At 45.8% G+C, this 23,839-nt stretch overlaps 1 protein-coding gene across 1 annotated transcript; it reads right to left on the bottom strand.

Annotated features, from left to right (window-relative positions):
* Positions 1–876: 876 nt before the first annotated feature.
* Positions 877–23,736, bottom strand: atad5a (ATPase family AAA domain containing 5a). The gene is made up of 18 exons (XM_031834980.1): positions 22,063–23,736; positions 21,317–21,475; positions 20,898–21,036; positions 18,319–18,385; positions 18,014–18,195; positions 17,002–17,448; positions 16,734–16,830; positions 15,196–15,293; positions 14,852–14,985; positions 9,357–9,513; positions 8,747–8,917; positions 8,316–8,558; positions 8,110–8,174; positions 7,705–7,894; positions 7,446–7,609; positions 6,273–7,252; positions 5,823–5,978; positions 877–955 (listed from the first exon to the last, which is right to left on the bottom strand). Exons 1-18 carry the CDS (start codon positions 23,734–23,736, stop codon positions 877–879), a joined length of 5,202 nt encoding a protein of 1,733 aa, XP_031690840.1.
* Positions 23,737–23,839: the final 103 nt, after the last annotated feature.

Here is a 23,839-nt window from a genome sequence, read left to right as displayed (position 1 = left end):
ATATTTCATAATCACTTCTGTTACATTAGATTGTGTTGAATCTAACCCGACTTGATTAATGTTTATATATTTAAAAATACATCCTACCCAATGATTTACATATACACATCACTGATCCTTCCCTGCAATTAGATAATGAAGCCATTGTAATTCATGAGAGAATAACACTTTGGACTAGTAAAGTGTGTGGGGTTTATATTATATGAACAGTAAAAAAGTGATATGAAGTGCTTGAACAGGATTGTGTTAATATTGTATAGTTTGACAACAAAAACACAGCCCTTTAAACTGACAATTTCTACAAGTATGTTATTCAAATCTTACAAATGATCTCTCAGCATATAATTTGAATTTATTAGTTCATGAAACACTTTGCCAAATGCACAGCAGAATACAAAAACAGGCACATCTTCGTAAAAGCCACAACTATAAAATGTACTGATATACATTTACACACTCCCATTTTTATATTACAGTACAAATGCATATTGAAGAGGTGAATAGTGTTTCAGCACTCTTTAAAGGGATCCATGATGAACCTCACTCCAGGTCCCAAGAGGGAATTGATCCGCAGATTTCTGGTCATTGACTTTTAGTAGCAATTGAGGGGTCGTATTCATTAGGGCACACCGTAGCAAAACGTTTTGCAATGGGATAAGAAAAAAAACTAGCCTTCTATTTCGACAAGCTTAGGTAGTCAGTCCCTCCCTCCTTGTGTCAGATTTCTTCCATTCGGTACCTAATGAATATGACTCAAGTTAGGATCACATTAACCCAGCTAATGATTGCTTTCATACTGTCATCAAGCCTCAAAATGGGCGACCTGAATGTCCTTAAACCCCCTATTTGAGAAACACCAGTGCACTTCTCTCTAGTTCAAGGGAAGTCCTCTGCTAGGTATTGCAGTGTGTTCTTGGGAAGGCCCAGGTGAATGGCATCCAGGTAGTGGAGGAACCTAATGTGGCGGGAGAAAGACATTTTCAAACTTTAGTCAAATTGTTTAGATAAGTGACAGGCATACTGTAGCATGTTCCTAAATGGCCTTTAGTGCAGCACACAGGGTTACTAGAATACATTACCAACTGTAAGTCCATCTGGATAAGAGCATCTGCTAAATTACTAAAAAGTGATGTAAATTCGTATACAGTTGAAGTCAGACGTTTACATACACTTTAGCCAAATACATTTAAGCTCAGTTTTCACAATTCCTGACATTTAATCCTAGTAAAAATTCCCTGTCGTAGGTCAGTTAGGATCACCACATTATTTTAAGAATATGAAATGTGAAAATAAATCATTCTATTTCAGCTTTTATTTCTTTCATTACATTCCCATTGGGTCAGAAGTTTACATACTCAATTAGTATTTGGTAGCATTGCCTTTAAATTGTTTAACTTGGGTCAAATGTTTCAGGTAGCCTTCCACAAGCTTCCCACAATAAGTTGGGTGAATTTTGGCCCATTCTTCCTGACAGAGCTGGTGTAACTGAGTCAGGTCTGTAAGGCCTCCTTGCTCGCACACACGTTTTCAGTTCTGCCCACACATTTTTTATGGGATTGAGGTCAGGGCTTTGTGATGGCCACTCCAATACCTTGACTTTGTTGTCCTTAAGCCATTTTGCCACAATTTCGGAAGTATGCTTGGAGTCATTGTTCATTTGGAAGACCCATTTGCAACCAAGCTTTAACTTCCTGACTGATGTCTTGAGCTGTTGCTTCAATATATCCACATAATTTTCCCTCCTCGTGATGCCATCTATTTTGTGAAGTACACCAGTCCCTCCTGCATCAAAGCACCCCCACAACGCTTCACGGTTGGGATGGTGTTCTTCGGCTTGCAAGCCTCCCCCTTTTTCCTCCAAACTTAAATGGTCATTATGGTCAAAGAGTTCTATTTTTGTTTCATCAGACCAGAGGACATTTCTCCAAAAAGTACCATCTTTGTCCCCATGTGCAGTTGCTGAGCGGCCTTGAAGGTTATGTTGATATAGGACTCGTTTTACTGTGGATACTTTTGTACCTGTTTCCTCCAGCATCTTCACAAGGTACTTTGCTGTTGTTCTGGGATTGATTTGCACTTTTTGCAGCAAAGTACGTTCATCTCTAGGAGACAGAACACGTCTCCTTCCTGAGCGGTATGATGGCTGCGTGGACCCATGGTGTTTATACTTGCGTACTATTGTTTGTACAGATGAACGTGGTACCTCCAGGCGTTTGGAAATTGCTCCCAAGGATGAACCAGACTTGGAGGTCTCCAATTTGTTTTCTGGGGTCTTGGCTGATTTCTTTTGATTTTCCCATGATGTCAAGCAAAGAGGTACTGAGTTTGAAGGTAGGCCTTGAAATACATCCACAGGAAAACCTCAAATTGAGTCAAATGACATAAATTAGCCTATCAGAAGCTGGAATTCCTGGAATTTTCCAAGCTGTTTAAAGGCACAGTCAACTGAATGTATGTAAACTTCTGACCCACTGGAATTGTGATACAGTGAATTATAAGTGAAATAATCTGTCTGTAAACAATTCATGGAAAAATTACTTGTCATGCACAAAGTGGATGTCCTAACCGACTGGCCAAAACTATAGTTTGTTAACAAGAAATTTGTGGAGTGGTTTAAAAACAAGTTTTATTGACTCCAACCTAAGTGTATGTAAACCTCCGACTTCAACTGTATATTTATCCTATACGCAACCTCACACCACAGACTTTTATCGACACGAGCTACAGAGAAAGCCATTCTGGGGGTGATTAGAAATGCACTAACCCACCACATCCCCACCACATCCTATCCATAGACTAAAATTAACTAGACTAGTCCGTTAAGAAGAAATTCTTATTTACAATGACGGCCTACCCCAACCAAACCCTACCCCGGACGATGCTGGGCCTACCCCAACCAAACCCTACCCCGGACGATGCTGGGCCTACCCCAACCAAACCCTACCCCGGACGATGCTGGGCCTACCCCAACAAAACCCTACCCCGGACGATGCTGGGCCTCCCCCAACCAAACCCTACCCCGGACGATGCTGGGCCTCCCCCAACCAAACCCTACCCGGGACGATGCTGGGCCAATTGTGTGCCGCCCTATGGGACTCCCAATCACGGCCAGATGTGATACGGCCTGGGTTTGATCCAGGGATTGGAGTGACACCTCTTCCACTGAGATGCAGTGCCTTAGACCGCTGCGCCACTCGGGAGCCCCAAACAGATATCCTTCTACCCATTTCCGCCCTCAGCTTAAACTACACGTAAGTGGTGCCACCGGGTACAATAGCAAACCCAAAGCACACAACCTTTCTTGTTGAGACTACATCTGTCCATCTATCATCCATCTCAAACTAAATGATTACAGTATTTTGTCAAGGTATCTGGATAAATGATTTTGAAGTGTGCGACAGCAGCTGGAGTTGTTCTCAGGAATGTAGATCTAATGGGAAAGCTTCCAATTCTTTGAGTGAGCATGAAGATAAGTGACCTCACTGACCTGTGGGTTTCTATGGAATTAACTAACAACTAGATTAAAATAACTACTGTCATTCTGAAACATACCTCAGACCCACAGCCTAGAGTATGAAACAGAAGTGAGGATGGAAACATGCATCACCGTCAATAATGGCTGATCCCTGGCTCCAACCCCACCCTCAGGGGTGTGATAAGCAAAAAACAAATATCCAATTCACACATGTGCTTGTACATGTGTGAAATAGGACAAATGTAAGGACCCATTTGATTTGAATTAAAACTGACAGCTTCCCTATTCCATTATATTAACAGAGTGAGAGCATGACATAACTGTTTGAAGGCTTAACTCAAATTCCATGTCCAGCCCTATCAAAATGATACACCCTTACATTATGCCTGAATAATAACAAACAGTGTACAAAACATTAGGAACACCTGCTCTTTCCATGACAGATTAGGTGAATCCAGGCGAAAGCTATGATCCCTTATTTATGTCACCTGTTAAATCCACTTCAAATCAGTGTAAATTCATGGGGGGGAGACAGGTTAAAATAGTATTTTTAACCCCTGAGGGATTGTGTAACATGCCATTCAGAGGGTGAATGGGCAAGACAAATGTAAGTGCCTTTGAACGGGGTATGGTAGTAGGTGCCAGGTTTGTGTCAAGAACTGCAACTCTGCTGGGTTTTTCACACTCAACAGTTTCCAGTGTGTATTAAGAATGGTCCACCATCCAATGGACATCCAACTTGACACAATGAATTGAGGCTGTTCTGAGGGCAAAAGGGGGTGTAATTTAATAGTGCCAACCCCTCGACTTTTTCAACATTTTGTTACGTTACAGCCTTATTCTAAAATTGATTAAACCTTTCGGTTACTGGCCCCACACTCTAACCACTAGCCAACCTCTGCAGCAGTCCACCAATTAGGCCGTTATGGTAGAGTGGCCAGACTGAAGCCACTCCTCAGTAAAAAGGCACATGACGGCCTGCTATGAGTTTGCCAAAAGCTCCTAATAGACTCTCAGACCATGAGACAAGATTCTCTGGTCTGATGAAACCAAGATTGAACTCTTTGGCCTGAATGCCAAGTGTCAGGTCTGGAGGAAACCTGGCACCATCCCTACGGTGAAGCATGGTGGCAGCAGCATCATGCTGTGGAGATGTTTTTCACCGGCAGGGACTGGGAGACTAGTCAGGATCAAGGCAAAGATGAACGGAGCAAAAAACTGAGAAATCCTTGATGAAAACCTGCTCCAGAGCGCTCATGACCTCAGACTGTGGCGAAGGTTCACCTTTCAACATGACAACAACCCTAAGCACAAAGCAAAGACAATGCAAGAGTGGCTTCAGGACAAGTCTCTGAATGTCCTTGAGTGGCCCAGCCAGAGCCCAGACTTGAACCCGATCGAACATCTCTGGAGAGACCTGAAAATAGCTGTGCAGGAACACTCCCCATCCAACCTGATAAAGCTTGAGAGGATCTGCAGAGAAGAATGGGAGAAACTCCCCAAACATAGGTGTGCCAAGCATGTAGTGTCATACCCAAGAAGACTTGAGGCTGTAATCGCTGCCATAAGGTTATTGAACAAGGTACTGAGTAAAGGGTCTGAATACTTATGTAAAGGTGTATTTATTTGTATACATTTGTAAAAAAAATAAAATAATTGCTTGATCATTATGGGGTATTGTGTGTAGATTGATGAGGGGAAAATATTTTTTCATACATTTTAGAATAAGGCTGTAACCTAACAAAATGTGGGAAAAGTCAAGGGGACTGAATACCTTCCCAAAGGCATTGTATAAATATCAAGGATTTAATAGTATTGGTTAGGCTGTCTTGTACACAGTATACAGACAAAAACTAAAAAGTATGTAATTATCAATCTATACTGAATGGAGAGCAGCTTGGTCTCTAGATATCAATCTATACTGAATGGAGAGCAGCTTGGTCTCTAGATATCAATCTATACTGAATGGAGAGCAGCTTGGTCTCTAGATATCAATCTATACTGAATGGAGAGCAGCTTGGTCTCTAGATATCAATCTATACTGAATGGAGAGCAGCTTGGTCTCTAGATATCAATCTGTACTGAATGGAGAGCAGCTTGGTCTCTAGATATCAATCTGTACTGAATGGAGAGCAGCTTGGTCTCTAGATATCAATCTGTACTGAATGGAGAGCAGCTTAGTCTTTTGATATCAATCTATACAGAATGAGACAGATTGGGGTGGTTCAAAGCTGGTTGTCCCCCTAAAACCCTGTTTAACTCTGATCCTGATTTCCATAACCTTTAACCTCTCACCTCCATTTAACCTTACCCCTGACCTCTGCACCTATAACCCCTGACCTCTCACCTGCGTTTAACCTTGAACTGCTCCTTGAGCGTCTCTGATCGGCAGATGGTCCGTAGGAAGGGAAGGAAGTCCAGGGCTGCAGCCGGTCTGTTACCCAGCGTCCCTGCCACTCGGCTGGGTAGAATGTCCATCACCTCCCTCCTCTTCTGGAGAACTCTGGAGGAACAACAGCAGCAAACAGGATAGGTTAGATTCCTTAAAATGCACTTTGTGACGACTTCTGATCTAAAAGGGGCGTAATACATAAATGTGTTCAATTTATTATCTAATATCTACCAAATTAAACTTTTCTTTGAGATGTTGAATACTAAAATGATACTCACTGATCAAATAATGAATTAATACATGAATACAATATTTTACATATAAATTATAAATTCAGTAAGCAATACCCTGTCAACTGATCACTATAAGCCATACAGTGAAGGACAAACAGACAAGACGACTCACTTTGGTTCACAGGGGCTGTCCTGGGTGAGTCTGAAGCCCTGTCTGTGCGGGGCCACAGGGAGTGTGAGCTCGTTCACAGCCTCCTTCCCCAGTTCCCCCTCTAGACCCTGAGCTTTACCCCACGCCTCCTCCACCCCAGCCCTGCACCTCTGGAAGCTCAGAGCCTCCACAGCAGCCTGGATCTCCCCCGCTCTCTCCCCCTCTACCCAGCTCCCTCCATGGCACTCCTCCCCTGGCTCGTCATTCATCCCGTCTTTAGTCTCGGCTCTCAGGCCGAACGTCCTGTGTGTGTTTCTGGCACCACCTACAGGTGAGGTGTGGTGGCAAAGGGAGGAGTCCAGGAGGGACATGTGGTCGAGGAACTCTGCCAGGGAGCCCAGGCAGTGGGACACAGGCTCACTCTTCATCCTCTGCTCCGGGGTGAGCAGCACCCTCATCCTCACAGGGGGAGGGGCCTTCTCCTTTACCTCTTCCTCTCTGGCCTTCACAGATTCTAGTTCAACCTTGTTGCTGGTAGAATCGTCCTGACTGTCCTCCCCTTCCGTCTGTGTCTGAGGGGGGTTGGGAGGTGGTTTAGTGTGGAGGGAGAGGAAGGCGTCGTCGGAATCAGAGTCTGAGTGAAAGGGGTCCAGGTCCTCTCGGGTACCCAGCTGCTTCTTCTTCTTCTTCATTCTAGAGGACACCTTCACCGGGCTCCCGTCTGTCTCTGACCCCTCTGCCACCTGCTGGAGCCTGGGGTGGGGCAGTGGATCAACCTCTGGCTTTATACTGTTCATACTAGTGGCTACTTCCTGTGGATCAGCGCTGGACTCTTCCTGTGTCCGGTTGCTCACTTCCTGTGGCCGCCTGTGGGTTGTGACAGTGAGGTGTGTGGTGGGTAGGGGAAGCAGGGCCTCCATGTTGGAGTAGAGCAGGTCCATTCCTCTCCTCTTGCTGGTGGTCAGCAGCTCCCAGCAACCTGGCTCCACTGTGGACTGGCTCTGAGGAGACAATAGATTGTGGTTACCCTTCAATACTTCCACACTAACTTCCAGATAATAAAGTGACTGAGAAGGTGGTTTGACATATGGATTGTAATTATGTGAGATCATACCACAAGAGACCGGTCAAAAATGATCTTGAGTGTCCTCTTAAGACAATAAGGAGGAAAGAGATGGACTTTTGACAACCAACCTTGAACAGATCCTGCATTTCCCTCTCTGGCTCCATGTTCAGCAGCCCCAGCATGCTCTCTGTGCAGCCTGTGTGACATGGGGGCAGAGGTCCTGCTGGGGTCACCCCCTCACTCACCACAGAGCCACCTGCAGTTTCCTCTGTCTTTGGCTGGAGTTGTGTCACTGAATATGCAACATAAAAACAAAATGTATCACCATCAGTATTAATTGGCAACGTTGTTTATACAGTTATTTAGTGAACATTACTCTGTCCTCACCTGTGGGGGCTGAGTCTGGGAGGGGACGGGATAGCTTCCGCCCCCCTGTGGAACGGCTCCAGAACTGCAGGTGCAGAAGGCTCTGGCGGATGTCACAACCGTTCAGGTGGAGCAGAGAGGAGACGTCGCGGGCATCCGTACGCATGTTCTCAGCCAGGCACAGCAGCTGCAGGTAGCTCCCCACCTTCACCTGTATAGGAGAAAGAGAGGTGTTACAACCACACACACTCATGCACCTGTATGAAGGAGTTACACACTAACATAAACAAGTGACAATACAAGTTCCCTATTATAAAATGAACATTCTTCCTGTGCAACTAGAAAGTATGCTTAAAATATACCTCCAACGTTACTCTGTTGAGTACATGACAACAAAACACCCAGCAAAACCAGTGGTTCTCTTACCACTGAGGGGGTTTTGAAATGGATCTCCTCAAAGTTGCCATCAAACATGGTACTGAAGGTGGGATCTAGAAGAGAGAAACAGGTTCAACTCACAGTGCATGTCACCTTCTGGTCTGTGCTATTCATTTGACACAGTGCACAAACCTACAACCATGGACCACAACTTAGTCTTCCAACCATGAAATGTGGATTGCTCCCCCACTCACCACTGGTGGTGAGGATCACCGGTCTCTTGGTGGTGGTCATGAACGTTTTGATGGCAGCCAGGAACCCAGAGTCGTCATCAAAGACGACATCCACCTCCTCAAAGAGAATGAGTGACGTGGCTGTCTTCTTGCTCTGCTCTTCACTGGAGGAGTCCTTGGTGATGGCTGCTGCTGCTGGTCTGTTCTGAGGCTCTTCAGTCTTACTGGAACTCTCCTTGGCTTTACTGGTCTTCTTGGGAACAGCTGGAAGAGAATTACACTGATATTTCGTTCTGACGTGTGTATGCAGACTAGACTAGGGTTTATCCAAAATAGTAACTGAAGGGAATAAAGCTTCCCTGCTGTGTTTAATTTAGGACGTAGACGGTTTAACACCTGATTGACAGAAACCTCAAGCTAGGGAGGAAGAAGGACAAGGAATTCATTCTAACCGGTTGGTTGCTTCTGGTCTTGGCTGGCACTGGCAGGTTCCTTGTTGGTGGGACCAGGTCGGCCCATTTTGAAGAAGTTGGCCAGGGAGGTGGGGGCCAGGCCTCCCCTCGTGGCTCCACGGGGGGACTTCCTGGGGGAGGACACCACCCTTCGAGGAGAGTACACTTTCCCTGGGAGATGGACAGCAGAATCTTCACCTGTCAACCTGGATCTTTAGAAATCCTACTTTTCACATAACTCAAGAAACTTGCGGCAGGTAGCATAGTGGTTAAGACGGTTGGGCCAGTAACCGAAAGATCGCTGGTTTGAATCCCAAGCCGTCTAGGTGAACAACCTGTCTATGAGTCCTTGAGCAAGGTATTTAACTCAAATTGCTCCTGCAAGTCGCTCTGGATAAGAGCGTTCGCTAAATGACTAACATGTAAGTGTAAAATGAAACTGGCATGTAACCTGAAGATAACATAGATTTAAGCCAATGGGAGATGGTGCTCAGGTTTGTTACCCGTTTATCTCTTATAGGTTTTTATCAGTGTCAAACTATCTACTTCTATCTATTTTGTTCAAAGAAACACTGGGCTGCAAGAAGAGGCAAACTTCTTCTAAACTTACGTGGTGAGGATCCATGCCTGGCGGTGGAGCTACTGAAGTAGCACGGCTTATGGGTGTTGACCCCCTGGATATCCACCTGGTGGGACTGGGTGGCCTCCCTCAGCTGGGACAGGATCTGACGGCCGCTCCGCTGGGACGACGCATTCACCTCAAACACCTGGAGAAGGATGACAGATTAGACTTCCTGCCTTCAAAGTAGCATACATAGATAATATATTACACAGACAGTTAAGACAGATGTTAAAAGATTTGATGGCACCTGGCAGAATCCCACCCTGCATCCCTCTACTGGCTTGCCTCTAAAGCTAAGCAGGGTGGTCCTGGTCGGTCCCTGGATGGGAAACCAGATGCTGCTGGAAGTGGTGTCAGAAGACCAGTAGGAGCCACTCTTTCCTTTTCCTAGTTAAATGAAGGTTACCAGTGGCCCACCATCAAAAAAATGCATCCCATAACATTTAACATGGAAATAGCTGTTCTGTCATTCAGGCTACAGTAACAGCAAATGTGTGGTGTTCAATGTAGGCCTACATTCTATGAGACTTTGAAAAAAACATGCAGGGCTTGACATTAACCTGTTTATCCACTTGTCCTTCAGATAAGGTGACTGAAACTGTTGTTTGATGCAAGAAACCACTTGGAGCTTCGTGCGGGCTTAGAGGGAACAAGGTACAGGGTCCCTGCTCATCTGCGTGAACGTTCCTTAGGCATGCTGCAAGTAGGCATGAGGATAGCAGATGTGGCCAGGGCATACATTGCAATGTCCATACTGTGAGACGCCTAAGACGGCGATACAGGGAGACAGGACGGACAGCTGATCATCCTCGCAGTGGCAGACCACGTGTAACACACCTGCACAGGATCAATACATCCGAACATCACACCCGGGGGACAGGTACAGGATGGTAACAACTGCCCAAGTTACACCAGGAACACACAATCAGTGCGCAGACTGTCCACATAGGCTGAGAGAGGCTGGACTGAGGGCTTGTCGGCCTGTTGTAAGGCAGGTCCTCACCAGACATCATCGGCAACAACGTCACCTATGGGCACAAACCCACCGTCGCTGGACCAGACAGGACTGGCAAAAAGTGCTCTTCACTGGCGAGTCGCGGTTTTGTTTCACCAGGGGTGATGGTCGGATTTGCGTTTATCAAACCCTGTACTCTGGAGGTGGAGGGTCTGGGAGGTGTGTCACAGCATCATCGGACTGAGCTTGTTGTCATTGCAGGCAATCTCAACGCTGTGCGTTACAGGGAAGACATCCTCCTCCCTTATGTGGTACCTTTCCTGCAGGCTCATTCTGACATGACCCTCCAGCATGACAATGCCACCAGCCATACTGCTCGTTCTGTGCGTGATTTCCTGCAAGACAAGAACGTCAGTGTTCTGCCATGGCCAGCGAAGAGTTCGATCTCAATCCCATTGAGCACGCCTGGGACCTGTTGGATCGAAGGGTGAGGTCTAGGGCCATTCCCCCCAGAAATGTCTGGGAACTTGCAGGTGCCTTGGGGGAAGAGTGGGGTAACATCTCACAGCAAGAACTGGCAAATGTGGTGCAGTCCATGAGGAGGAGATGCACTGCAGTATTTAATGCAGCTGGTGGCCACACCAGATACCGACTGTTACTTTTGATTTTGAACCCCCTTTGTTCAGGGACACATATTCAATTTTTGTTAGTCACATGTCTGTGGAACTTGTTCAGTTTATGTCTCAGTTGTTGAATCTTGTTATGTCCATACAAATATTTACACATGTTAAGTTTGCTGAAAATAAAATGCAGCAGACAGTGAGAGGAAATTTAGTTTATGTACATAGGGGCAAAGTGACAAGGCAACAAGATCGATAAACAGTAGCAGCAGAGCATGTGATGAGTCAAAAGAGTTAGTGCATTTATTTGGAGCGTGTAAATTATCTAGAAAAATGTGTCGGCATATAATAATGGTCTCTGGCCCCCTCCCAGTTAGGGGGAGGGATGAGCTCTACAGCAGAGTCTCACAACTCAATTGCTAGTTTAAAACGGTTTTCTGCCCCTCCCAAAAAGATAGAATTTGTAATTGGCCCTCTTTCTGGGACTCACCCACAAACAGGGCCAAGCCTGGCCTGCTGAGGAGTGACTCCATCCTAGCTGGAGGGGTGCTCTCATCTATCTATCAACATACACAGGGCTCTAACTCCTCTAGCTCCCCAATGAGATAGGGTGCAGGTCAGGCAGCAGGCTGTTAACCAGCTTTGTGGAGTCTGCCACTAGCAGTCAGTGTAGTCAGCTCAGCTATCCCCATTGAGACCGTGTCTGTGCCTCGATCAAGGTTGAGCGAAACTAAACATGGTGGTGTTCGCCTTAGAAAACTGGAAAAAAGACCTCCATTCCTGTCATTATTGAAAGAGATTGTAATATCTCAAAATAGGGATACTTAATATTAGAGCCCTCACTTCCCAAGGCAGTCATAGTCAATGAACTAATCACTGATCATAATCTTGATGTGATTGGCCTGACTGAAACATGTCGCAAAGCCTGATGAATTTACTGTGTTAATTGAGGCCTCTCCTCCTGGTTACACTAGTGACCATATCCCCCGACATCCCGCAAAGGCAGAGGTGTTGCTACTCAATCACTTTTTATACAGTGTTCCTCACTGAGTTCCCTGAATTCCTATCTGACCTTGTAGTCATGGCAGATAATATTCTAATTTTGGGTGACTTTAATTGTCCTGAGTCTGCACAGAATTGCCAGGACCTAGGATCAAATGGCAACACTCAAGTTGTTTAATCCTGTGTCTCCTGACACATTCATGAAAATAGTCATGGCCTCTAAACACTCAAGCTGCATACTGGACCCTATTCCAACTAAACTACATAAATCAAAGCGCCAAATACAACAGGTGAAATGCTTACTGACAAGCCCCTAACCAACAATGCAGTTTAAAAAATACAAATAAGAAATAAAAGTAACAAGTAATTAAAGATCAGCAGTAAAATAACAATAGCGAGACTATATACAGGGGGTAACGGACAGAGTCAATGTGCGGGGGCACCGGGGGTAATATGTACATGTAGGCAGAGTTATTAAAGTGACTATGCATAGATAATAACAGAGAATAGCAGCGGTGTAAAAGAGGGGGAGGGCAGCCATTTGATTAGATTTTCAGGAATCTTATGGCTTGGGGGTAGAAGCCTCTTGAACTTATACTTGGCGCTCCAATACCGCTTACCGTGTGGTAGCAGAGAGAACAGTCTAAGACTAGGGTGGCTGGAGTCTGACCATTTTTAGGGCCTTCCTCTGACATCGCCTGGTATAGAGGTCCTGGATGGCAGGAAGCTTGGCACCAGTGATGTACTGGGCCGTACGCACTACCATCTGTAGTGCCTTGCAGTCGGAGGCTGAGCAGTTGCCATACCAGGCAGTGATGCAACCAGTCAAGATGCCCTCGTTGGTGCAGAAGTAAAGAGCTACTTCCAGTGCTTGACCCTCCTATGTTGAACATAATAAATGGCTCTCTATCCACCGGATGTGTACCAAACTCACTAAAAGTGGCAGTAATAAAGCCTCTTGAAAAAGCCAAACCTTGACCCAGAAAATGTAAAAAAACAAAATTGGTCTATATCGAATCTCCCATTCTTCTCAAACATTTTTGAAAAAGCTGTTGCACAGCAACTCACTGCCTTCCTAAAGATAAATAATGAATACAAAATGTATCAGTCTGGTTTCAGAGTTCGTCAAGGTTCTGTTTTAAGACCATTTCGATAAAACATGGTGAAGCCCCAGAATTGCCTACCCTGGAAGCCTGTGTTTCAGTCATAAGGAAGTGGGTGGAGGCAAATGTTTTACTTTCAAACTCTGACAAAACAGAGACGCTAGTTCTCGGTCCCAAGAAACAAAGATCTGCTGTTGGATCTGACAATTCATCTTAATGGTTGTACAGTTGTCTCAAATAAAACTGAAGAACCTCAGCGTTACTGGGGACCCTGATCTCTTTTGACGAACATATCAATACTATTTCAAGAAAATATTTTTTCATCTTTTGTCCAAAAAAATGCAGAAAAGCTAATCCATGTATTTGTCACTTCTAGATTAGACTACTGTAATGCAATACTCGCCAGCTACCCGGATAAAACACTAAATAAACTAAACACAGGTGCTAGAATCTTGACTAGAACCCCACATTTTATCATACTCCTCCAGTGCTAGCCTCTCTACACAGGATTCCTGTTAAGGCCAGGGCTGATTTCAAGGTTTTACTGCTAACCTACAAAGCATTACATGGGCTTGCTCATACCTCGCTCTCAGATTTGGTCCTGCCGTGCATACCTAAACGTACGCTATAGTCACAAGACGCAGGCCTCCTTATTGTCCCTAGAATTTCGAAGCAAAGAGCTGGAGGTAGGGCTTTCTCCTATAGAGCTCCATTTTTATGGAATAGTCTGCCTATCCATGTGAGAGACGCAGACTCGGTTTCAACCTTTAGGTCTTTATTGAAGACTCATCTCTTCAGGGAGTCCTAGGATTGAGTGTAGTCTGGCCCAGGGGTGCGAAGGTGAAGAGCAAGGCACCGGATCGACATTGCTGTCTCTGCCTGGCCAGCTCCCCTCTCTACACTGGGATTCTCTGCCTCTGATCATATTACGGGGGCTGAGTCAGTGGCTTTCTAGTGCTCTTCCATTCCATCCCTAGGAGGGGTGCGTCACTTGAGTGGGTTGAGTCACTGATGTGATCGTCCTGTTTTCCAGTTTGCGCCTCCTCGGGCTCATGTGGTGGAGGAGATCTTCGGGGGCTATACTCAGCCTTGTCTCAGGGTAGTAAGTTGGTGGTCTGTTGATATCCCTCTAGTGGGGTGGGGGCTGTGCTCTGGCAAAGTGGGTGGGGTTATATCCTGCCTGGTTGGTCCTGTCCGTATTGTCGGACAGGGCCACAGTGTCCCCCCCCACCCCTGACTCAGCCTCCAGTATCTATGCTGCAATAGTCTATGTGCTGGGGGGCTAGGGCCAGTCTTATATCTGGTGTATTCTCCTGTCTTATCTGGTGTCCTGTGTGGATTTAAGTATGATTCCTCAAATTCTCTCTTTCTATCTCTCCCTCCCAGAGGACCTGAGCCCTAGGATCATGCCTCAGGACTACCTGGCCTGATGACTCCTGGCTGTCCCCAGTCCACCTGGTTGTGCTGCTGCTGCTGCTGCTCCGGGTCCAACTGTTCTGCCTAGGTTCCGTGCCTTCTAGAGAGTTTTTCCTAGCCACCGTGCTTCTACATCTGCATTACTTGCCGTTTGGGGTTTTAAGCTGGGTTTCTGTACAAGCACTTTGTGTCATCTGCTGATGTAAAAAGGGCTTTATAAATATATTTGATTGATTGATTGATTGATTCAGAGTGTAAAGTGAGTGCATTGACATTTGTATGCAGAAACATGATTTTAAAAATTGGCTTGTGCTCGACCAGTGGGTCACAAAGCATAAAAGGTTGGTGACTGCTGTGTTAGGCAAGTGGAGTAAAGAATGAACAGACCTTAAAGCCGAGTTCCTGGGCGCAGGCGTAAACGGCAGCGGTCTTGCCGACCCCCGTGGGACCAGTGATCAGCAGGGTGTTACACATAAAGTCTTCCCCCTCCTGAGAGTCCCCATCTTCAGTGTCCCATGAGTCTGTGTAGCCAAGAGGGGAACAGCAGGCTGCTTTAAGTTTACTCTGTGGTAACTTTGAAAAAAAGTTACTTTTATATAGGATGATGTAACTATTTCAAAGGAGGGAAAAATGTGTTCGTGCTCAAACAGTCATAGTGCTATCTGAAAATACAAGAGCAAAATCTTAGAATAGAGGGCTCAGCCATTGTTTCCAAGGTGACGGTCTCTTACCATTGCTGTCGTCATCCTGCTTCTTTTCCTCCTGTTTCTTTTCCTTCTGTTTCTTCCTCTCTTCCCTGTCAGCTCTGAGCTTCCATTCCCTCAGCCAACTGCAAACGGATTGGTTTATGCAAAATTACATGACAGATTCATTGAATGAATGGCATGAAACACACAATGGCTTTCAATAAAGCTCATAAAGCCATTGATTCATACCTTTTACATACAATAAGTATGTGGACACCATTAAAAAAAAGGGCGTGGATTTGGCTATTTCAGCCACACCGTTGCTGACAGGTGTATAAAAATCTAGCACACAGCCATGCAATCGCCTTGGGGCGGCAGGGTAGCCTAGTGGTTAGAGCGTTGGACTAGTAACCGGAAGGTTGTGAGTTCAAACCCCCGAGCTGACAAGGTACAAATCTGTCGTTCTGCCCCTGAACAGGCAGTTAACCCACTGTTCCCAGGCCGTCATTGAAAATAAGAATGTGTTAACTGACTTGCCTGGTTAAATAAAGGTAAAATTTAAAAGAAATGTAGAATGGCCTTATGGGAGAGCTCAGTGACTTTCAACATGGCAGCATCATAGGATGCCACCTTTCCAACAAATCAGATCGTCAAATTTCTGCCCTGCTAGAGCTACGCCGGTCAACTCTAAGTGCTGTTATTGTAAAGTGGAAACGTCTAGGGGCAACAACGGCTCAGCCGCAAAGTGGTAGGTCACACAAGCTCACAGAACAGGACCGCTGATGAGCGTAAAAATCGTCTGTCCTCGGTTGCAACACACCGAGTTCCAAACTGCCTCTGGAAGCAACGTCAGCACAAGAACTGTTCGTCAGGGGCTTCATGAAAATGGGTTTCCATGGACAAGCAGCCGCACACAAGCCCAAGACCATCATGCGCAATGCCAACGCTACCTGCCCGAATGCATAGTGCAAACTGTCAAGTATGGTGGAGGAGGAATAAATGGTTTGGGGCTGTTTTTCATGGTTTGGGCTAGGCCCCTTAGTTCCAGTGAAGGGAAATCTTAACGCTACAGCATACAATGACATTCAAGACAATTCTGTGCTTCTAACTTTGTGGCAACAGTTTGGGGAAAGCCTTTTCCTGTTTCAGCATGCCCGTGCACAAATCGCGTTCCACACAGAAATGTTTTGTTGAGATCGGTGTGGAAGAACTTGAGTGGCCTGCACAGAACCCTGACTTCAACAACATCAAACACCTTTGGGAGGATTGGAATGCCGACTGCAATCTAGGCCTAAAATTAGTGCCCAACCTCACTAATGCTCGTGGCTGAATGGAAAGCAAGTCCCCGCAGCAATGTTCCAACATCTAGTGGAAAGCCTTCCCAGAAGAGTGGAGGCTGTATTGCAGCAAAAGTGGGACCAACTCCATATTAATGCCCATAATTTTAGAACAAGATGTTTGACGAGAAGGTGTCCATGTACTGTATATCTGTAATACCTGTGTAGAGCCAGCAGGGTGCCTAGTACAACTAGCTACTGAGCTATTCAGTTGAGTCAATAAGTAGATACACCACAATCCCTTACCTGTGCAGCCTCCTCACTGAGGCAGTGTTGCCTATGACGTCATTGGAGTGCTGTGGTTGGTACTTCTCTGTCCACAACACATCCTCTTTTACGGAGTCTGGTGGAATACAAAAAGCAGTTACTAAAGACTATTCAAAAATGTATTTTGTAATGTTATGAAAAGGAAGCACATTTAAGCATCTAACTGAAAGGCCATGTTTCAGCTACCACAGATACTGCAAGGTAAGAGGTTTTTTACAGAGAAGTCATTTCTTATTTGCCCTCTTACCATCTTTGACAGAGTTGCTAGCCAGTGGCGAGTCCTCCAGGAGTACCACAGGGTCCTTTTGGGAGGGGAGTGGTGTTTTCATCTCCTCGTTCTCCTGTTGCTTGCGCCTCCTCCCTCGCCTTCCCCTCCTGGGTGGCTCAGGTTCGGGGGAGATGGTGTCCCCGTCGATCACAATGATCTTCTTCTCCGAACTCCTGGACATCTGCTTCTTGGCCACATTTCCCACTGCCCCCTCACCCACTCTCTTCCTCTTTCCCCCCACAGGCTCTGTCGATGCTGGGGCACTGCTGGCGAGTTTGGTACTGGGGTCTGCCTCTGAAGCTGTGCATTCCTGGAGGTGGTCCGCCCGCCTCTTCAGGAAGCGTGTGAGAAACCGCTGGACGGGGAAAGGAGGGTTGGATGCACTGATCTCCTCCATTAGGAGCTTACGAATGGGCTCAGAGAAATCTTCTCGCCAGCCAGACCTCTGTTCAGAACAAATTATTCAGTTATCTAAAGTTGATTAACAAACAAAACTACACCAGTAAATATTATATGGGATATTACCAGTGAAATATGAAATGTGTAAAATAATATTACAACATACCCTTTCAGTGTGCGCTCTGGATGCTGGCTCAGTCTTACAGCAAGTGGAACTATCGAGGGATGGAAGCTGGTTTGATGGTAGACATCGAAGCTCCTTCAGGAAGTGTAAGCGAGGAGAAACAGGCCATGGAAGACTCCAGAGAGGACACTCTGTCCAAGGGCCAAGAAAAACGTAATTAGATGGAGAACACAGAGGGAACACTTGAGCAGGAAGCACGCTGAAAAGGCTAAGGTTTCCAGTTCAAATCCCAATATATGGCACACTAATTATTTAATCAAATTTACGTTATATTAAAATAAAAAAATAAAGATTTACGTTAGTAAAATTGTCCATTCAAAAAATTGTGGTAGGCACCCCTTCTGCTTTATACAACTAATAAGAACACTTGGATGGAAGGGACAGAGCTAGCAAGGAGAAAACACACACCCTGTGACGTCTGCAGCACGTGCACTACAGGCTGGAAGGAGGAGCAGGAGACTGCGTAGGCCTCGTTGGTGGCAATGGTTTTGGCTATCTGCTTCTTGAAGGACTCTGGGAGGCCACTCTTCAGGAACTCTCTGCGGGCTCGGAACTGTTCATCATCCTGAGAGTTCTCTGAAGCATCACGGCTAGAAGGGGTAAGAGCCACATTAGGGGTGTAAGGTCAAAGGTCTTGTTGAGGTCTGCAAAAATGTTGAATATAGACCAAACAGTGTTATTGGTAATAAGCTGCAAGTCTGTAATAAGCTTACCTGCGATCATCAAATATGGATATGACTGATGTCCTCTGTGCTTTTTTCCCAAGGAACATGGGAGCCACTTTGGAAGGTAAAAAAATATACACAAAACATTAATGTTAGTGTCATTCTATACATACATATACCAAAAATAAATACAATCATAGTCATACAGCAATTGGTACTCAGCCCGTATAACACAAGATATCATCAAGTATGTGTGCAAAAAATACAAATGACATTTAACAAATGTAATGCTTCAAACAATGAAATGCTTAATTAACAATCATAACAAAGTACGGCTTTCACCTTGTCACGCTACACAAATAATACACTTCACCATCTCCTCCAGGCTTTCACCTTGTGACGCTACACAAATAATACACTTCACCATCTCCTCCAGGCTTTCACCTTGTCACGCTACACAAATAATACACTTCACCATCTCCTCCAGGCTTTCACCTTGTGACGCTACACAAATAATACACTTCACCATCTCCTCCAGGCTTTCACCTTGTCACGCTACACAAATAATACACTTCACCATCTCCTCCAGGCTTTCACCTTGTCACGCTACACAAATAATACACTTCACCATCTCCTCCAGGCTTTCACCTTGTGACGCTACACAAATAATACACTTCACCATCTCCTCCAGGCTTTCACCTTGTCACGCTACACAAATAATACACTTCACCTTCTCCTCCAGGCTTTCACCTTGTCACGCTACACAAATAATACACTTCACCTTCTCCTCCAGGCTTTCACCTTGTCACGCTACACAAATAATACACTTCACCATCTCCTCCAGGCTTTCACCTTGTGACGCTACACAAATAATACACTTCACCATCTCCTCCAGGCTTTCACCTTGTCACGCTACACAAATAATACACTTCACCATCTCCTCCAGGCTTTCACCTTGTCACGCTACACAAATAATACACTTCACCTTCTCCTCCAGGCTTTCACCTTGTCACGCTCCACAAATAATACACTTCACCTTCTCCTCCAGGCTTTCACCTTGTCACGCTACACAAATAATACACTTCACCTTCTCCTCCAGGCTTTCACCTTGTGACGCTACACAAATAATACACTTCACCATCTCCTCCAGGCTTTCACCTTGTGACGCTACACAAATAATACACTTCACCTTCTCCTCCAGGCTTTCACCTTGTCACGCTCCACAAATAATACACTTCACCTTCTCCTCCAGGCTTTCACCTTGTCACGCTACACAAATAATACACTTCACCTTCTCCTCCAGGCTTTCACCTTGTGACGCTACACAAATAATACACTTCACCTTCTCCTCCAGGCTTTCACCTTGTGACGCTACACAAATAATACACTTCACCTTCTCCTCCAGGCTTTCACCTTGTCACGCTACACAAATAATACACTTCACCATCTCCTCCAGGCTTTCACCTTGTGACGCTACACAAATAATACACTTCACCATCTCCTCCAGGCTTTCACCTTGTCACGCTACACAAATAATACACTTCACCTTCTCCTCCAGGCTTTCACCTTGTCACGCTACACAAATAATACACTTCACCTTCTCCTCCAGGCTTTCACCTTGTCACGCTACACAAATAATACACTTCACCTTCTCCTCCAGGCTTTCACCTTGTCACGCTACACAAATAATACACTTCACCTTCTCCTCCAGGCTTTCACCTTGTCACGCGACACAAATAATACACTTCACCTTCTCCTCCAGGCTTTCACCTTGTCACGCTACACAAATAATACACTTCACCATCTCCTCCAGGCTTTCACCTTGTCACGCTACACAAATAATACACTTCACCTTCTCCTCCAGGCTTTCACCTTGTCACGCTACACAAATAATACACTTCACCTTCTCCTCCAGGCTTTCACCTTGTCACGCTACACAAATAATACACTTCACCATCTCCTCCAGGCTTTCACCTTGTGACGCTACACAAATAATACACTTCACCATCTCCTCCAGGCTTTCACCTTGTGACGCTACACAATAATACACTTCACCATCTCCTCCAGGCTTTCACCTTGTCACGCTACACAAATAATACACTTCACCTTCTCCTCCAGGCTTTCACCTTGTGACGCTACACAAATAATACACTTCACCATCTCCTCCAGGCTTTCACCTTGTCACGCTACACAAATAATACACTTCACCATCTCCTCCAGGCTTTCACCTTGTCACGCTACACAAATAATACACTTCACCTTCTCCTCCAGGCTTTCACCTTGTCACGCGACACAAATAATACACTTCACCATCTCCTCCAGGCTTTCACCTTGTCACGCTACACAAATAATACACTTCACCTTCTCCTCCAGGCTTTCACCTTGTCACGCTACACAAATAATACACTTCACCTTCTCCTCCAGGCTTTCACCTTGTCACGCTCCACAAATAATACACTTCACCTTCTCCTCCAGGCTTTGAAAATAAATTGTGCAATGTCAAAAATTCCCTTTCTAAAAAATAACTACAGCCTATGTACATCCTGTAGCCAGAACACTTCAGGGTGAGCAAATGATAGATGTTTTCTATAATCATGTTACGACTTCAGTCAACAGTGATAAAGTACCTGCTGGATTATTGGCCTCCTTGCTGGCAGGTGCTTTTTTCCCCAATACATCATTTAGACTGCGTTTCCGAGCTGTTCCCTTCTCCTTGGCAGTCGGAGCAGAGCCATCCTGGCTATCCTCCACACAAACCACTGAGTCCTGCACAAACAGTGGTTCGCAAAAATAAAGGTTTAGCGGGTTATCTATGAAACAAAGCCTTTCTGTACTTGTACTTCGTCTCACAGTTGGAGAAATGGACAGGAAACAAGATAGTCAGGTGGATTGAAAAGTACATGCATCATCTCTAATATGACAATTGTTATCAATGGAGCATGAATTGTACAGTACAACTACATACTGAGCGAGAGTAGAACATCTTCTCCCAAGTAAGGAAAAACCTACAATCTTTAACTGAAATGTCATTAGGACTGTAGTGTACCTCATCTTCATTGTAGCTCTTCTTGCCCGGTCTCCTGGTGGAACGTCGGAAAGACCTCTGACCCTCCTTATCCGCTGAGGCCTTTTTACTCTGCTGTATCTCCCGGGCTTTCTCCACCAACTTCTTTGCCTTTTCTCTCTTTTTCGATGCATTGGATTCCTGATCAAGAGGATTCAAATGAGTTTAAGAAGAAAAACTACAAGTGAAAGGAAAGTGTGTGCTGAATTATAGCTGCTAATTCAAAACATCGGTTTCATATTCCAACTGATAAAAACAGAGGCTATAATTACCTTAGTAGCTAGGGGACTTAGGATTTCAAAATCACTTCCACCCTCAGACTTTGATGCAGAGCTTAGGAAGACGACTCTGGTAAATTTCATCCTGAAGGTTCAAGGTAAGAATAAAATGATAATAGTTTATGCAAAGGTAGTCAAAACAGCAAAAACAAATTAAATGCCCCAATTTTTTTATTTTCAAACATATACACAATGCAAAGTAGATATTACAAAGTCAGCATGAAGCTAAGGCACTACTGTCTGACTGTAGTAATGTATCGTCCTGCCTTTAAAACAGTGTCCAGACTAGGGACATGCCTCCATTGTGGACGAGTCAATCTATGTCCAAACCTATTGCCTCTCTGTTACTGACCAACAGGATGCACAAGCGAGACAATTAAAAACTATGCTTAAAGACATCTTGGCCATCCCTCACCTGATGGGACTTCCTGTCTTGTCTGGTGGACAGACCATCTGTGCTCTGAACACCCTGTGTCTGGACTTGTCTGACTTCGGGGTGGACATCTGGACAGGGCAGTCCACGGTGACTGCTGCAACATCTTTCACCCTTTCTTTTTTTGTTTTCCTCACTGGGGTTACTGGATCAACAACAGGTATCTGCAGATGCCTGCAAGGGGCTTCTCTGGTGGACCTCCTGACTGTTGTTGGTGTGGAGGTGGTGGGCTCTGCTTCAGGTTTAGCCTCAGTGTTGGACTCCCCTTTGGGTTTAGAATCAGTCTCCACAGCGTCAGTCTCCATGGGAACATGGTCTTCTTGTGCCGCGGGTGAGGGAACTGACTCCTGCTCCAAGGCCTTCTTCCTCCCTCGTCTCTGTGGTTTCTTCTTAGCTGCATTTTTACCTGTCTGCTCCTCTGTTGGAGCAGCAGAGTGGTTCTCCTCCTCCACAGCCTCCCCCAAGGCCTTGTCCACAGGCTGCTTCCCAGGGCCCTTGCCGGGCTTGGCTGGCTGCTTGAAAGCACTCATGAACTGCTTCCGCTCAGTCTGGCTGCACTTGGGAGCGGATGATTCAGACTCAACGATACTGAGCTCCAGGTCCTCCTCCTGCAGGACCACGTTGGACCTCCTTTTGGGGGCAGGCAGCAGCTCCAGTCTAGACTGGGGATGAGGAAAGGAAGCAGTCTTCACCACTACAGGTGCTAGGCTCCCCTCTTTTTCCCTGGAGAAGATGGAGGCAATCTTTTTCTCTGCAACCAGGACTGGCTCGTGGCCGGGGGAAATGGTGTGTACCTCAGCTTGGATGGTGAGGGTTCGAGGAGATATCTGCAGGGGACAAAGCTCTTTGGCTTTGGGTACATCCAACATGTCTTCTGGCTCCGGGTCGACTCGGCTTTTCTCTCCCACTTTCTCCTCTCCCTGGCCCTGAGTCTGCAGGAAGTCCTCAAAGGAGATGGTGACGGTGCTCCCGTTCAACTGAGACGCCTCTCCCACATTCACCTCTAAGCTTGCATCACACAAAGAGAGCTCAGCCTCCTGGATCTCTGGCACATACTCCTCTTTTTCCTTATCCTCCTGCTGCTTGGCTTTAGCCTTACTGACAGTCACCTTGTCTTTTCTAGGAATTTTAGGAGAACCGTCGCAACTTTCCTTTTTCTTCAGAGGAGCCCTTTTTTTAGAGTACACCTTGGGATGATTGTCTTTTTGAGCCTTCTCAGGACATGCCGCGCCAGGGTCATTCTTACCACAGGTGTCTCCAGCCATGCCAGCATCAGAACTGAACTGGGCCAGCAGGGCAGCTGTGTCACTACCCAGGAAGCCACAGCTGCTTCTGACTACATTGCCCTCTGACCCCTCACCATCTCCTGGCCCCTCTAAGACCACACACTCCTCCGTCTCAGTGGAACCTGCATCAGCATCAGTCTCCTGTAACTGCCGGGCAACTTTGCTGGGCTTCCTGCCCTTTTTCTGACGGGGATTGGCTGGCAGCCTCACAGGGCTGTCTAGGCTGGCTGGTGATTCAGAGGGCTGGGGCCCCAGGCGGTTCTCCTTAGTCTGCTCTGGGGTACTACATTTCTCTCTAACTGGTGTGGTCTTCCGGCTGAAGTAATCCATGATGTTGTTGGACCTGGGTGGAGAGAATGGTTTCTCCATGGGCTTGGGCACAGGGGAAAAGTAGTTTGTGATCATCTTGACAGGAGGAGCATGGGCATCTTTGCATGATCTCTTGCATGGCTGTAAAACAAGGTGCAATGATTACGTTCTCTATTATTAAAACTATACAATTAAAAAT

This window comes from Oncorhynchus kisutch, linkage group LG10 (assembly GCF_002021735.2).
Source record: "Oncorhynchus kisutch isolate 150728-3 linkage group LG10, Okis_V2, whole genome shotgun sequence".
NCBI lineage: Eukaryota > Metazoa > Chordata > Actinopteri > Salmoniformes > Salmonidae > Oncorhynchus > Oncorhynchus kisutch.
Note: the sequence above shows the minus strand (reverse complement) of the source record. Positions and strands in the feature narration are given on the sequence as shown.